General features: G+C 28.4%; 1 protein-coding gene across 1 annotated transcript; it reads right to left on the bottom strand.

The window, feature by feature from the left end:
* Nucleotides 1–2,190: 2,190 nt before the first annotated feature.
* On the bottom strand, nucleotides 2,191–18,819 carry LOC132935060 (homeobox protein GBX-2-like). The gene is made up of 4 exons (XM_061001510.1): nucleotides 18,676–18,819; nucleotides 14,509–15,227; nucleotides 10,955–11,160; nucleotides 2,191–5,089 (listed from the first exon to the last, which is right to left on the bottom strand). The coding sequence occupies exons 2-4, from the start codon at nucleotides 15,206–15,208 to the stop codon at nucleotides 4,757–4,759; spliced, it is 1,239 nt and encodes a 412-aa protein (XP_060857493.1). The 5' UTR covers nucleotides 15,209–15,227; nucleotides 18,676–18,819; the 3' UTR covers nucleotides 2,191–4,756.

The following is an 18,819-nucleotide window of genomic DNA, read 5'->3' as shown; positions in this document are numbered from 1 at the left end:
GGCCAAAAGCCATTAAACTTTAACGCTTCAAAACCAACAATGAAATCCCATTGCCTGCAGTTTCAAAAGAACCTACACAGTACGCACGCACATATATATTATACATGTATAAGTATAAGTTTCGAACATTTCAAAAAATATACAACTACATAATAATATTATTATTATACAAAAAAATAATATATTTTGAATACATACATTATTTTATTACATACAATTATTGTAATAATTCATGTACATTTCCTAGTGTTCGTCTTATTAGGGTTAGGATGTTTGTGCACTCAAAAATGCTTTAATATACATGCACAATGGCGATAGAAATAGCAACGTTTGCACTAAGAACGTAAAATAAACATCGTTTATGGACAATTCGATATCGGTTTACGTCGATTAAAAGCTTAATTAAATGTTTTTTTTCTTCAGTCGACGACGACTCGAAACGGAACGTCGGTACCAGAATGAGCTTAAAGTCAATAATAAAATATATATTATGTAATAACAGCTTTTGCTTAACAGCTATTATAGGTAGGTACTTTATAATTTAACAATAAGAAAATATTATTACTAATTACTATTTACTTAGTTATTACTACCTATTTACCAAGAAAATGGTTATCAATATTATCATTATCGTTTATCGTCGACGACGATCGATGACGGTAGGGGGGGGGGGGGGTATCCAAATACATATTATTATATAGCTTATAACTAGTATACCTTTATAATTATATAGGTACCTATATACCTCTGTAGAGAAAAGTTCATTGTTGTGGTGCAACTATCACTAAAAAAGAACTAACATGACTGATCAGCATTTTGATTATTGAACGAATCATGTTTTTAAAATAAACATATTTTTGATTATAACAAATTATTTCAGAACTACATAAATAGAATATTTATTTTTTTTATTTGAAGATTTTTTCAAATACTTCTAAAAAGTATTTGGGTGGTATTTTAAATACTTTATTTCAAGAGTATTTGAGTAATTAAAAGTGCTTTTAAGAAGTATTTTTTTATAACACTGTTAGAAAATGACATCAACATTGTATAATCTGTTATAGGCTACCTGGCTACTTTTAACTATTAGCTAGCTTTTAACTATAAGTAGGTACATAACCAAAATATACACTATACATTTTTCGATTATAATCACCAAATAACATATTAAGATATCAACTTGTAATTATACTAAAAATGACAATTTTTATTACTTTCAAATTATAAATAATTTTAAAAAATTAAAATTTACATCACTTAACGCTGTCCCATTATGACGTTATACCTACTTGCTACTCAGTGTGTGTGTCGCGTCCATTTAACGTTCTGATGTCCTGTTTCCTGAAATGGATGCAATTTCTATCCATTTTACCCAACGGATCAGAACATCAAATTGATACTCAACTTAAACAGTTAAACCTATAGGTTAGGTATACCTAACTATAAGAAATCGTAACCTATTACAAACAAAATGTTGTCCGTATAAACACCAAGGTTCACAGTAGCTACACGTCGTCTATCGTGTAGTGTGCCTTTTATCGTTTTCTGATTGGATGTTGTAATCTTAGTATCATTCATGATCATGATCTACTAGAAAATTTCCAGAGTTGGGCCGAACTCAAGTTCTGGACACCACATGATAGACGACGTAGCTGTGAACTCAAGCTGCAGCTTTAATGACTTAGGTACCTACCTAAATATATTTTGAAACACTGTGTTACCAGTGAACTTACCACTGCATGTTCCCTCGCATATCACCTATTTGCGGAAACACGTTTGCAGGTGTTGACGTGATAGAACTGCAGATTATAGAATAACAATATTCTTCGCCTCCCCAAGTCCTTTAACCATAGTTATGCTTCGGTTAATTTAGCGTTATTTCGTAGCATTTTTTTTTTATAGAATAAAATATTTGTATGGAACATCATGGATGCGTTTTATACAATAATTACTATACAAAGTAAAAGTACAAACCTGATATGTTCAAATTGTTCTTATTATACGGTTTAGAGAATAAAGACCACCAAATTGTATTAAAATATTGAACATAATATATTTTATACCAAACCGGAAGTGTACAAAGTTTATGTATACATTATGGTTAATTTCAACATCGTTTTATTTTCACACTTTTTGGTTTTATAAGTTTATATATTATATTTTTTTCATACAGTATTTTCATATTACACATTTAAACATTACACGAGTACTGCTATACTTTCTACACTCTTAGATGTGTATGTAATATGTGATGATTATAATTTATAATTTATATTATATTTACAATGTTTATGCACAAAACTATAATATAATATACTTAATAATTAATATTTCATAGTATATTAAAATCTATTTTGCTTATTTATATTTTATAAAATATACTTAAAAATAAAAATAGCATTATTAATCACAAATGTTATAACCTAAATGATAAATATTTACAATGCATATTCAAAATTCAAACGTATATATTTAACTATTTATTATGTATATAATATCGCATGAAAATATTTCATTAAAAAAAAAGAGAGAATAGGATTATAAAAATATTCGTGTACCTACTTTGTATATAATACGAATTTAGTATTTACTATTTTGTATGTATAGGTAAGGTACACTTTCTGGTAGAGTGAATTGAATGTTATATTGAACCGTTCAATATTATTTTGTTTTTACACTCATCTACAATTGTCTAAACCAATCACGAAAATACTATTTTATTACTTTTTAGGATATGTTTCTGATGGTAAGTATAATATAATCATCAGAAAAAATAATGTATAAAATGTACTAGGTACTTACCAAAGCTAAAATTATAACAACTTACAGATGTACACATACAATGTAAATTAATTACATATATAGGTAGGTAGGTATAAATATAAAATATATTAAATACCATTTTATGGTTTAGGTATTATCATGGGGGATTCGAAATTTCAAAGTGATGACAATATGATATAAATTAAATTCGCTATGTTCAAACCCTTTGATATTTTTAATAGGTTACGCACTTACGCGTAGTATTACCAATAAGAATGTGAACTCACAGAATAATTAACAGAAAACTCTGTACCTAGATACTACGATTCAAATAAAACTGTGTTTCAGTCATTCTTTAAGGTCCCTGCAGGGGTGGTAGTAAAATAAGTCCGGACACAATTTACCGCCACCACTGCAGTGTGTTGGTACCTTTACGTAGTATTATAATATACCTACCTAGGTACACGTTTTGAGGATTCAAAAGCTTATTTTTAAATTCTTATTCGCCAGAACTCATAAATCATAATACTTATGAAGTCATAACGTTCAACTGTTGAAATTATCTAGAATTATCTAAAATGTACGTTCTTTAACGTCGAAGCTGATATTATATACCTAGTCACGAAATTAATTATCCATACAGATGTTTACGCGTTATAGGTAAGTACTATTAAAATCAGTTATATCTAAATTCAATTCCTTAAACGAATTCTAGTTCGTCCCTTCCCTTTCCCACATTATACCTTTTACCTTATTATGAACCTTCCAGTACATTATTTGCATTAGTATTTTAAATCAAATTCCTCGTGGCTAAAATATTTTTTTCAATACCTAGTAAATTAGAGAAAATCTGCTATTTAAAAACAATTAAAAAATATTTATTGGATGCCAAATCACCCGCATGTGTTGTCACTGTCTTCCAAACGTACAACAAACAATTAACTTACCATCAGTAAAACTAATTATGTGTTTTATGTTTTTAATATTAGAAAGAATCGACCTAATATCAAATGTAAACGTAAGAACATTTTCTGTGTTGTTGTTTATCCGTTGGTTTTTTACTATATTTTAATTTTAATGGAGTTATAAGTTCTTATGTAAAATATTTAAATATCAAAATATATAAATTCTCTTAATACTTAAATATAGTAAAATACTAACGTACAGACACTGATAATGTTCTCAATTCTTAACATTAACTTTTAACTTTGAAAATAGTTCAGTTAACTCTCATGTTAATAACAAATGAAGGATTAACGCAAAATTGATTATTCTGAATGCAATTTTTGTGTACTGTACGTTTATAAAACCTAGACAACACGTCATGCGTATGTCCCACGTCCCCTTACTGCAGTCGCTGTACAAAAAGGAGGTATTTAGACTTAATCCTCTGAAAAATATTGTAAGACTTGGAATTTTAATTTTTGAAACGGATTTTAATTCATTAACAAGTTTATAATTGTTTTTAAATTTGTTTTTCAACTGCAGCGTCAATAATCCAAACAATTTTATTTTTATATTTTAATTATAACATAATATTTTACCTTAACAGTTATTAAAATCACTTATAAAATATAATAAATATATCTAAACGGTTTTGATGTGTATTTATAAGAATTAAAAATGTCCTATCGAATATGATGAAAACATGTTAATACTAATCCTAAAAAATATGTACACAAATTGAAAATAGCAAAGTAGGTACCTACCTATAATAGGTATTAGTATGGCTAAGTTCGAAAATGGCACTAAATAAATTACCTTTTTGAAATCGTCTGAAATGGCACTGCAGTGACTTGTCCGAAATAGCACTTGACAACCATTATACGTAATATAGGTTAGGTATATATGTTATTATATCGTAATTTGCATTTATTATTATTATTTATTTTTTAATTTCTGTCCAAAGTTTGCGCTTTATGTTATAATATTATTACAGTACGATGGCGTGCCTATACAAAGGCCGAACTCGGTGGCCGCTGTCCGTGCCCGATTACAGAATTGCGGACGTGTACAACTGCAGACGACTTTTGATTTTGAAGTCCGCATCGCTGCCTCGTCGGAGATGCGCAAAACCGGAAGCGCATTTCTCCAACTGTTGGTGTCGGCTCCGCACCACGAACCGGTTGACGTGTACCGGTATGGGCACTACGATTTTTCCCGCCCCGCCGCCGCCAACGACGCCATTTGGACATTTTGATCGGCCCCGCATCGCGTTCCCGCCGGCGTTGCTCTTTTGGCCATCGTTGCCGCACGCGTTTCCGGACAACAAGCTGGCCTTGACCCGTTTCCATTTCGCTCGCCGGTTTTGAAACCAAATCTTCACCTGCGGGTGTGACACACGTGAGAGAGAAAAAAAAAATTATGAGCAAGCAATGATATTATAAAGCTAATGGGTGAACATCGTTGTCGAGGACGTAGATATTAAGCGTTTATAGTATACCTATATTTTCCGTTTGCATCTTGTGGAAAATAAATATTATTTATTTTGATACATTCACACATCGGTAAAATGCTCATAACTCGCTTACAAATTAAAATATAAGTAACCCACGAGGAACCCTAGATAATGTTTTAGGTATAAGTATGATATTATTATCAAATAGGTTAATTCACTCTATTAAAGCTTACCTACTACACAAAATTGGAACTTTTTTATACACACATATGGGTGTGGAAATGAGTTTTTTCAATGAGTGAACAACAAAAATATTAATTCAGCACAATTTCATTCATGGGTGGGCATATTATATTATAATATTATAATAAGGATATATATATTAGCGAGTGATATTATAACACACCAGAGCGTTACTACGAGTCATGACAGTCAAAATCCACATCACTAACCAGAAGTTTTATTGCTATAATATGTAATAGACATATATATATATATATATTATCAATATTATTATAATAATATTAATACAGAACGACACCCGAACGGGTGGTAAGAGCGATAGGTGAAGAGGAGACGTTATAGTTGGAGTTCACTAAAGAAAAAAAACATTACAAATCTGAAATAGGTAAATAAACAAATAAAAATTAACGGTTTTTATTTATTCAGAAAATATTTGTTGGTCATATTTTAAAAAATCTATGAATTGGGCCATATCATTAATGAAAACAATTTTGGGATCTCGTTTCCATGTACTATATAGATTTTGAGTACACGTCATAAATCATAATAAGTAGCTGGCAACTTTAATTGATGGGTTAAAATTAAATTTAACGATAAATCATTACATATTATGAACAAAATTCTGAGTGCAGATTGTGTGTGACCGGCACTGACCGCATATAATATTTCTGAGGATATTTTATGTTTTTTATTTACTATACTTCGTTATATATTAGGTACTATTAGTAATGATTTTACCTAAAATAATTTTAAATTTTATTAATACTTGTAATAGGATATCAAATGCCGTATACAATTTTTAGGGATAAATTATTAAAATTTAAGGTGTTATGAATTTTTATCTGGGTACCTACAAAATTACTTGCTGATTAAGCCACTTTAAGGTATACAACAGGCATGTCAAACTCAAAGTATTAACTAAGCCAAACATATTAAATTGTTTACTACGCGGGCTACACATAAAAATGTATCGAAAAAAACATTTTATACAGAGAAAGAAACAATTTTGAAATCGGTTAAAATTTGAATGAAGAAAAGCAACTTAAATTTTCAAAAATACAGCATAATATTATAAAATTGTAAGGTTTTTACTCTTTTATAGCTAATGATGATCCAATAAATAATAAAGAACACACTACTCATTGAAATTACATCTTATATTTTTTAGTTGTTTTATAATATTATTCAATACATCCATCATGAACTGCTATGCACAAGTCAATTTTATAGGTCCATGTAATCATGTCCCATGATCTTTGTAAATATTTGTAACGAAATTAGCACGTCACTGAGTTTTTTAATTATGGCTCTATTGCCGGTGTTGAACTCATTTTTGGTGAGGAGTAAAAATGTATACAATGCTTGATAACAGCCACGACAAAGAAAACTACACACCATTGAAACTTTGAAAGACCAATAAAATCATCGCTTCACTCGGAAATCAAAAAGTGCTTATTGTTGCTTTTGTAAGAAGATACATCACATTTTACGAATTGTTATAAATTAAACGTGGATAAACGAACACTTGAATTGAAAAATAAAAAAACAAACAAATGAAAAATAAAGATCACGTTAATATTATATAAAGTGTATTATGTTTGATTCATCCTAAATTGTGTAGTTTTAAAATCTATTTGTATAATAATGACAAAGATTATCAAGACTACACGATTAAAATGTGGTAAGAAAACGCAATTTAGTGTAACGATATACATATAATTACAATATGCAGTTTATATTGATAAAAAGTTTGTCCCTAAAAAACAAGAAAGCACCTACATGAGATATTGAATTTATAAAACGTTTGTGTTGTTTCCTGACAATCATAATGTTAAAAAGCGGATATCCTATGATTATGCAAATTTTGCTGCACGACATACATTCCCACTCAAAAGAGGGTGCAGATTGTATAGTATATAGTTGTCTGAAGGGTAAACTTTTATTCGTTTTAATACCGGGTGTTCTTCGAGGGTTTTATTTATACAATTCTAATAGCAGTTATATAATATAAACGATATAATGTTATTCAATTTTCATAAATTCTGGTGTTATGAAAAGTTTAAACATCCTATATATTGTATAAATATTATACCGATATGGATTTCTGAAAGAAAAATAGTCAATATTTCGAAAGTAGAAAAGCAAATTTATTAGAAGGCGTGATTTTCTAATGTACGCCAAAGGATAATATTATCATGTATTTCACGTCATATATCGAAATGGATATTTCAGTGTATCAAAATTCAGTTTTATAAATTCATGCGATTTAAAAAAGATAAAATATAATAAAGAAACATGAGATGCGTTTTTATTATTTTTATTTTGGTTACTTATAGGTATTATAATATATAATATATATAACAAATTACATAACTACTTTTTACTATATTAGTTACAACTTACAAATAACTGGACTTAGAATTAAATGATAACAATAAAAGAATAGCGAAAAGAAAATAATATTAATAGGTACCTAGATATTTAATAATAATTTGTAGATAAGCAAGCCTATTACAATTTATGGATAATAATGGATAATTTAACCTAATTGAATTCATTATTTCAATATGTACGGTAATCATCGTTCCACAAAAGAAGATTTTTATAAAGGTGAACAGTAATAATTTCCTCAAAACATTTTGCCATGTTTGAAAATTTTTTTTTAGATAATTAGAAGTTAGTCATTACAAAACAATATTTTTAGAAAAAATTATATAAATATTTTTACTATTTTTAATCGTTATTGTATTTCAAGTTTTCTAGTTTTTTGATTGACAGCATACATCTTTAATTTCATAGGTACTCCGAAACAAAATATTTTTTTCTGAGAATTTCAATACAAAAAAAGGTGGGTAAGTGGGTGTCGCTCTGCTGTACAGTAGGTTTAAAGTGGGTCGCTGTATAATGGATAGTTTTAAATTTGAATTCAATAATATAACATCATATTATATACGAAAAAGTGTGGATATTTTATATAATATTTATATTGTTATTACTTATTGATTATTATTAATACGGTAGCCAGTAAGTTGAATCAATATTATAAAATTATAACAAAGGAAATTTTAGGAAATTCTAATTCAAAATAATTTGCACATTTTCGTGATTATGCGTTTTTTGTCAAAATTCAAACTTCAAATAATTATAAAAAAAAATTGTGACTATATTTTTCAAATGTCATTGTAACAATATATTCAGAGTTTTGTATTACATTTTCAAGCTTTTTACCCAAAAAATAAAATTTTATTAACATACATCGAAAAAAAAACTAAAAAAATTGAAAATTTATAATGTCCGTAAACAGTTCAAAACAAGTCAAAATATTTTAAATATTTTATGGTGTATAGCAAATGCTATTATAAATGTTCAGTGAAAATTTCATGTAACGGTAATTTGTTTTAGAGATTTCGATTTTTATAAGTATTTTATTTATTATTATTGTCGATAAAAAATAGTTTGCTTAGTCAAAAAAATTGAAAATGTAATACAACAGTCCTCATAGGTAAGTATAGTTAGTAAAAATTAAAAAAGAAGTTGAGCGTAAATCCACAATAATTTTTATGAGTGTCTGAAGTTAAATGTTGACAAAATTATCAAAATCACAAAAATTTGAAAATTATCTCTAGTTAGAAATTCATAAAAAATGTTCTATGTATATTGTATATCTAAGATTTGAAATTTGTGTACGATATTTCCCTTAAATTTTCCGGAAAGTCAAATCAATTGTTTACGAGTGTTTAAAGTTAGACATTCGATATTCACCCGTAATTTAACAAATTCTCATTCAACGATTTTCTTATTTTGTCGTTATTCAAAAAACTATTAAGTGTAGGTACTTGAAATTTTCATAAAAAATTTATTTTATTATTATTTATTTATTTTATACATGATGAAATTTTCAAAAGTTAGATATTTAATTACGATTTAGTACAAATAATAACGATTTTAGTTATTTAGTTGTAATTTAAAAATATTATTCGTGCCTCGTGGCTTCGTGGGCACTTGAAACTTTTAAATTATATTATTATACTTTATCCACACAATCACATTGAAAATGCAATTTTTTCGGTAAAAAATAATTTAACCTACCTATTGACTATTGTATTACTAATGCCTAATAGTAAAATTAATTAATTTAATCACAATAATATCATAAAACATGCTTCATGCTTAAATTTGAAGCTGTGTTTTGTTTAATGTTGATATTATCATGGTTTATGAGTCATGATTCATGACTAATAATAATTTATAATATTAAATAAACATTTATAAATATATTTATCAATTGAATTTAAATTAAATTAAATATTCAAGCACTAATATAAGAACCTAATTTATCTAGAATATACTATCTCTTTATTATTATCGCTATACTTATAATATATTGTGTTACTGTTATAGACATCAATACTCGGATGTGATAATATCTAACAAAATCTACTTAGTATGCTGAATAGTGTATGCACATAAATCATCATCACATTTCTATCAGCTATGGAAAAATATTTGATCTATTGTTTATTAATTATTATACTTAATAGTAATGGTTCGACATTTCAAGACAGTAAAGAAAATATACCCACATATGCGTGTATTTTTCTAAGAAACAAAATTAGGAGCTGCCATAAGATTAACGACAAGAAATATATAGAAGAGGCGTTTTAGTTGTTTAATTAGAGTCGGATTAAGGGGCTTTAATGGGACAATTTAGTCACTAGGATTTATTTTTTATAACAGTATTTTTAAAAATGTTTTTTTTTGAACAAATATATCGAAATTTTTTCTGTACTTGATATTTTCTCAAGGACCTTTTGCATTGATAAGGGTTTTAAGTCAATGGTGTTTATAGGGTGTTACCACTGGGTATCTTCCCTAATCTTATTATTCATATCATTCTTACTTGTCACTTATCAAACCTACTTATTATACTAAGAACATGTATAGATTGTAGATTACTTCAAATAAATAATAATAAAAAAAAAAGTCAATGATGTATTTAATTGTACCTACCTTTTTGTTTCTAGAATAATTATATTTTAATAATAAGTTTTAAAATTACAAATACACTTGTTTTAGCCATGATTATTTCTAACGATAGCGTTTAATGTTTTTAATTACAAATAGGTACAATAGGTACATATTATTATGTATATTAATTAGATTAGAATATAATGATTATACTTTTAAGTTTTAAAATGTATAATGTTCCTATAAAAAGTATAAAAAGTTAAACAACTTATAGCTTAAGTCACAATGATTAAATGTATAGTCATAAACTCATATAAATATCTTATCTGCTGATTTTAAAGATTTAGACACAATCGTAGATACTCTGTAATATATACCTATACTAACCTATTATCTACTGGCTATACTACCTAATCTATTTTATTTATTCTTATGGTATATTGTTTAGTTTATTAATTATTTCATGTCCCATATTATATGCATACCTAATATTTACATACGCACATACTATGTAAATAAATGTATATATATATCACTTTGTATAATATGATTATTGTATAAATGTTACTTAAATAATATTACCTGAACTTCGCTAAGTTTTAATGAGTTTGCTATTTCGGATCTTTCGGTTAGACTTAGATACTTTTTAGCCTGGAATTCCCGCTCCAATTCTAAAAGCTGACCACTCGTGAATGCTGTTCTTCTTCGTCGAGATTTGTTTTCATTTGATGATTGCGCAGTTGTATTTTGTCTTGTTTGCAGAATGTCTATATCATTTAGGCATTTTCCTGGAAATCAATATGATATTTAAAAACATATTTATTGAAACTTCATGTTTGTTATTATATATTTATATTTCAATGTGCGATTGTGTAGGTAAGTAGGTAACATATGTGGCATATGGGACACGAGGTTGAAGCTTTTGCCAAAAAAATCTAGAGATGCAATAGTATAATTCTCCGACCCACGTAATTTTCAAAGAGTTTGAACACAATTTTGTGTTGCGATATTAATACATTTTAAATCATTACTAAATTTGAGGGGCCGGGGCATTACGCCAATATATAGTCGTTAAGTAGACAACTTATAGATGACTGATTGACTGAATCGTGTACCTATTTTATTGCTTATTGCATCAATATTATTGATTAACTAATTTTGTTAAATGAAATAATTTCTCAGTGGTTTTATTGTATAATATACAACTAAAATTCAAACATATTTTGCACTTTATTTTATAGACATTTTTATGTCATTTTCGGGTAGGGATAAAAAGTTTCATGTAAATAAATAAAATGAGTCTATTCACTATTGATTGAAATTTGGGTAAGTATATACTCTGCAGATTATTTTTTTAAATAGAAAAATTTACTTTTGGCATGTTTAAACATAGTATCAATTTTATATTTTAATTAGAACTAAATTAAATGTTGACCAAATTATACAGTAGGTATAGGTACCTACACATTAAAATCGTTTTTATTGAAATAAGACAATTTTAAAAATTAAAAATATAACCTCTGAAATTCTAAATTTTCAACAAGTTTCCTCAATTATAGGATCTATATGAAAATACGTTTATGATTTATATATGTGTTATATATTTATACCTGAGATAATGGCCTAAGCAATAATTTGTAAATATTGTTATTTTATTTTTATAAACTGAAATGAACACCTTATAAGGATCTTAATAATAAAAACGTATTTTTGTCCCTAAAGAATGAATTGCTATTAATTGCATTAAAATATTCTGAATATTCTTTTTTATAATTTGTTGTTGCCAATGTGGTAATTCAGTAATATTTTACAGAAATAACCAGAAAAATGTCTTTGTTTGTTGAAATTTAATTTTTGCTCAGACTGTACATAATTTGGTTGACTTATTTGTCTTTTACGCGGGATTAGATGAAGTAAGATATTATGTTATATTGAATTTACTAAATGGATAAAATGAGTAGAGATATTGAACTTTGATATCGAATTATGAAAGTCGTTCAGCTTCTAAGTCTTTCTCATATAGTCACAGCTGCTACCAATGAAAAAATTAAAGTAATTTGTCCATATTGTAATAAATGGCCGGAAGACGGAAGTGGGTGGTAAATCAAGGGAGTCATAGAATAGTCAACAATAGTTGACCATTTGTGGGAATACTGCGTGACCAGGCAGTAGACCACAATAATATAATATCAGTACAATAGGCATATATTGAGAACGAAGTACCCGGGTAACTAAAACTAGAACAGAAAATAATATAATGCGTTATAATGCAGTGTAGAAATGTAGTATTTAGTTTTAACTCGTGTTTTTTCAATCTTGTAAAGTCTAAATAGAAATATTTTTATACAAATTAGATAAATACTTTTTTTTTATCAAAGTTTATATTTTTAAGTTATCAAAATTTTAGATTCTGAGCGGAGCGAATGTAGATGACAATTTCACTAAATGTTTATATTAGCAATTTCTATGCACCATAACATTTTCAAAATATTGTGACTCTTTTTGAGCTATTTATAAGACATAAGGAAATTTTGAGTTTTATTAGTTTTCTTTGACTATTGTCGATATCAAATCTTTCGGTTGGTTAAATAACTTGAAAATGTAATACGACGTCCCACATAAGTTTATATTACTGAAAGTTAAAAAAAAAATAATTTAGCGTAAATTTACAATAATAAAATTCATCAAAAACACGAAAAAGGCAAATTATTTGGAGTTAGAAATTCATAAGAAATGTTCTATTTATATCTAAGACTAAATTTTCATATAAGATTTACCTTATGTTTTTCTACATTTAACAAAAAAAAAAAAGTTTATCAGCAAGACAAATTAATTTTTACGAGCGTTTGAAGTTAGACATTGAATATTTATTTATTTAATAACAATAACGGGCAGAGCCCAATTTATACAAAGGCATGTTTTGAATATATAAATAACAAGTAATTTAAAGTTAAATAATTTAGGAGAGAACAAAAAATAAATTAGAAGAAGATATTCACCGGTAAATTATATAAACAAATTCACATAATAATGATCCATATAGACACGGTTATTTTATAAGTATTTAAAATAAAATTTTTGACAACATTTATCAAATTAAAAATGTACAAATTATTTGGTAGTTCATTTATACTAAGGGTCAGCGATTTTATGAGGCCTGCGATTACAATTTATAATTTGTATAAACATTTGGAATATCACATTATGTTAGTTGGTAATGTCAATAATAAATTAATATACCCCAAACAGCGATGAAACTTAAATAAATTAAATTAAATACTTTGTTTAAAATTTAAACTGTTTTAAAAACAGATTCGTTAGATGAATAAAGCTAGGTATATCTAAGCAAATGGTTCAATTCAAATTTAATAATGGTACATTAATTATATTGTATATGAAAATAAATTACCTAGTAACTTTTGATTTTTAATATTAGGGTGAAGGGGGCCGAGAAAATGTGCAAAGTAAAAAAAATGTTGATGGTATAACGAGTGTCGCAATAATTATAGGTCTCAATATTTTACAATTTCCCACCAATGGCGTACTTTGTTTTTAAACTTGTCCTTAACTGCTTTAAACCAGTATCGCACAAATGCGTACTAATATGGCGCATTTTTATATGAAAAACATTTTTTTTTAAATTTACATTTGGAGGGGGTAACAAAATACACTTGAATCATATTTATAGAAACTCTTTCATTTTAGTCTGCTTACTCTGCATTCAATATGGGCTGATGATATGCTCGAATTATTTAACTTTTATCAACAATCCTAGAGAATAGAATATTGTGTCAACTGTGCAGCGGACGGTACACCAAAGAATTATTAAAATGTATAATATGATATAATTATAAATAATAATATTAAATAAATTTATGATATGGGATGAATTTATAATACACTCGATAATATTACTTGACATACAATATTTAAAAAAATTATAAAAAAATCGTGACGGAATACGCTGAGTGAGAAGTGAGAATGTATAACTTTGTAATACGACCAATTCGTAACAACATGTATGGCCCCAACCTTGGAAGTTCTTCAAAAATTACTACTTGGAAATGTTGCGATTTGACATATTATTATAACCACCAACCAAATGCATATATATATAAATAATATAACATACTCACCGAACCGCGGGTCGTCGTCGACATCGTCTTCGTCGTCCTCGTCGTCGTCGATATCATCGCCGTTGTCTCTTCCACCGCCACCGCCGTCGTCATCGTCGTCGTAGCCGCCACCGCCACCCGGGCCTCCATCAGCGACGACCGTCGTGCATGCGTTCGGCAAGTCGCGATTTTCGGGGTCACCCGAATCCGCGTCGTCGTCAGTGGCGGCGTCGCAACCGAAAACCGGCGGCGGGGACGGCCGGTTGCCGACGTCGCGCAGTAATGACCGTCGGTAATCGTGATAACACAGCGGCGGTGGCGGCGGCGTTCCGGGAAATGCGACCGCGTCGCTCAAGTACGGCCACAGCGACCGCGGCGCGAACGATTTACCGACGGCGGCCGCGGCGGCTGCTGCGGCCGACTGCAATCGCAACACGCTCAAATAATCAAAGTTCAACATCGACGACGGTTCCAACGTCGACCGTTGCTGCAGTTGCATAGCGGCCGCGTCCAAATAATACGATGGCGGCGATATGGTTGCGTCGGTCGCGGGTGGAGGTGTCTCGCTGCCGCCGCCGATCAAAGAGTCGATGGAGAACGACTGGAAAGCGGTTTGGTACTTGCGGCTCATTTCAGGCGCCGCAGGTTCGCTGCAGCCGACGTCCGACGACGACGGTTGCACTGCCGCGCGCGTACCAGCACGTTTGTGAACCGTTGTCATGTCGGGCGGGCAGTATATTCTGCATACAACATAAAATTTTAGTCCACCGAGATCATTTTATTTATATAGGTACAATAGGTACATGATTCTATATATTATAAGACAGTGTGGAACAGTTTCATATTATAGATTATACATTTGTATATAATTCTGAATTTTAATAATTTATTAATCTATAGGTATGAGTGCAACAGATTTCTATATAGGTCTATCTTTCAGTGTAATAATCAGGGCTGCGGCCCATTAATTTAATGATTTATGCGTACATCGAAGAATTCAAAATTAGTGAGATACAAATTTTATTCAAGAAATAATTCTATTCCAAACACAAAAATTGTATTCTGGAGGTATATTTTGGACTTAAGAAAACAATATACACGGTCATTTGTTGTCTCTGTCTTACCAGTACGTAACATAGCAAACTTACGCTCAGCAGATCACGTTTAGCTTAGTTAGTTTAAAAATTAGAGAGTATCGACCTATTTTTAAACTTGATGGTAAGACACTAAGAACATTATTCGTATTTTCATACGATATTATTTGCATAGGTTTTTTACGATAGTTAAAATTTTTAGCAAGTTTTACATGTATAATATAGCGCAAATTAAAAATGCTTAAATGCTCATAACTCCCTTAAACACTGAATTATCGTAAAAAAAACCCACTTACAAACACAGATAGTGTTCTTACCATAAAGTTTTATAATAGGTCAATTTGCTCTAATTTTTAAACTAATGCAGTTAAACGTGATCTGCTGAGCGTAAATTGCCTATGTTATAAGACAATATCTGTGTAGCGTCCTCTTAAGAAGTACCTATAACTGGTTTTTTAAATGTTTTTATGTATAATTGAAGAATATAACTTGGCCAAATTGTATATACTTATAAATTATATTATGGTATTTTAGAAAAAAAAAGTTTATTCTACATAAATTCTTTCAAACAATTTTTATTTTGTAATTCGTATTAACGTAACTAAATTACGTTATATTTTTTATAATATAGGTATAATACTACCTACATTTTTAAATAATAATTTTAACATTTTAATATTTTCAATAATATAGGTATAACTACATACATTTTTTTATATACAAATTTAATATTTTATTGGTGTCATTCAATCTATATGTATATACAGGTGCGTACACAAAACAAATTTGGGGGGGTTCATAGTAGTCGTCATCTTGTAATTATCAATGATTGATATAAATAAATAGGTACATATAACTATTAATTTTCGGGGGGGGGGGGGGGGTTGAACCCCCCTATATACGTGTTTGAATGTATATACCTAGTGTTGTACAGTATTTGAGTAAAAGTATTAAAATACTTTTTCCGTATTGAATACTTTTTAAATACTTTTTATTTTGAAGCATTTGAATGTTATTTTAAATACTTTTTTTTAGTATTGAATATTATTTTATTGAATAGGTACTTGTTTAGATTCTGAGCGGAGCGATATATGTTGCAATGGTGCTTATTTTTTTTTATTATTTTTTTTTTATATCCTGTATACAAAATTTCTACCAGAAGGAGGGCTTCGATTTCAACATATAGTATCTTATCTTTTAGCAAATTGGATCAAGATGGTACTTTAAGAGAGGTAATTTTTCGATTTTCTCAATATTATTTAATGCCTGCACGGGAAAACCACCAACTAATTGCAAAAAACCACTAAAAATGGGATTTTAATTTCCAACACTTTGTCTATCACCATAGAAACGAATAAAAAATAATTATATATTATATATTTAATTCAACTTACAGGCTATAATGAATAAAACTAAAATATAAAACCAAAATATCCAGACTGACAACCAACAGACTGTCGGGGTTATGCTTCAGCTATTATACTTTATAATTATTTAACTATGCGAAAATATTATACTAATTATTAGTACTACCTATTAAGTATTTACCAAGAAAATGGTTATCAGTTATCATTATCATTTATTATTTTATTATAATGCACTAAATTCAAATGCCTGATAATAATGAAGGTACGTATAGACTATAGTATGATAGGTAAAATATTAAATCAATCATTTTTAATTTAAAAATGTATATAAATAAAAAATATTTATAAAAAGTATGGTAGGTATATTAAATTCATATTATATAATTGAATAATTATAATAGTACGTCAGCTGCGCTGTCTGAGGTAATAATTGAAGCATATTATATACATCTCAGAACATCAAACAATACTTGAACGTACATACGTATACATTTTTACGTTACAAAATGTTTTTTTTCCAATGCCTATCAGCTTATACGATGGTGAACACCGTTTCACATGATATCGTTGCCGAGTCGACGAAATTACTAGCTATCAACCGACAACCACCGTAGGTACTTTGGTACGCTTGAAATGCCACATACGTTATTTTCATTTGTCGTTATTAAACGAGGATAATTTAATGATTTAATAACTAAAATATGGTTAAATTATAAATAGTAGGTAAATAGTACATATCAGTATATTACATAAAACATAAATATGGTAGTATCTATATACTACCATATTTATGCACTATTGCAGTACGATAAAGACATAAAGTATTCGTCTTAGTTAACTTATAAACTTTGTGTAAGTAGTAAACAAAAAAGTTAAAACTTAATACATTTTTCGAAACCTAATCATATGTTTTTATAGGTATACCTACTAATACGTAACAATAGATCTCTATGTATACATAGATAAACAAATTAAATGTTTATTCTATTTTTTGATAACTTTTCTGCATATAATAATTAATAACATGCATATCATACTCAAATATAAAATAATAATTATATTAATGTATTATAATAATTAGTAAGTAGTTCTAATAAATAACTTGAATTTGAAATTGAAAATATAGGTATAAGTACCTAATTAAAAATATTAATACATTTTGATTGGTTTTAAGAAAAATTATTGAAATTTTAATACAAGGTTCCTCGTATGTTTGTTTAATGGAAGTTCAAACATTTTAAAGATACATAAGTATGATTATTTTTTATATGCATCTAAAGTTCAAATTTTGACAAAATTCATCAAAATCCCGACAACTTTCAAATTATTTTATTATTTTTCAGTTAGAAATGTATGAAAGTTTTTCTTTCCAGAGCTAACATTCGAAATTTTAATAGTAGATTCCCCACAATTGTTCTACCTATACCTTAAACAAAACAAAAAAGTTAACTGGAAAGTTACGCTATTTTTTAAAAATTATTAAATTTGATTAATCAACGAGTACCTATGCTAGGATGACACAACGTCTTCGCTCAGAATAGTTTTTCACATGCAACGGTTTATCGTTGAATTCAAATATAACATACCCATTACAATGACATGCTCAACAACTATTTAATGTTACATATTATATTATATAATTTTAAAAGTTTATTTATAAGCACTGCATAATACATAAAAGCGATATGGGGTAGTATCCACCTCTATAATATATATATATTATGTACCTGCTGAATATAGCCACGAAACTTTCACCGTGGGGAGTAAAGTCTTCTGCACGGAACGGCGAGCACCAGTAGAACTCACTGCGGTTAAATTATTATTATTATTATTATTATTATTACGAACGATGTACAATGTTACAATGTATG

Source organism: Metopolophium dirhodum, chromosome 1 (genome assembly GCF_019925205.1).
Source record: "Metopolophium dirhodum isolate CAU chromosome 1, ASM1992520v1, whole genome shotgun sequence".
NCBI classification, from domain to species: Eukaryota; Metazoa; Arthropoda; class Insecta; order Hemiptera; family Aphididae; genus Metopolophium; species Metopolophium dirhodum.
This window is presented reverse-complemented; position numbering and strand designations above follow the sequence as displayed.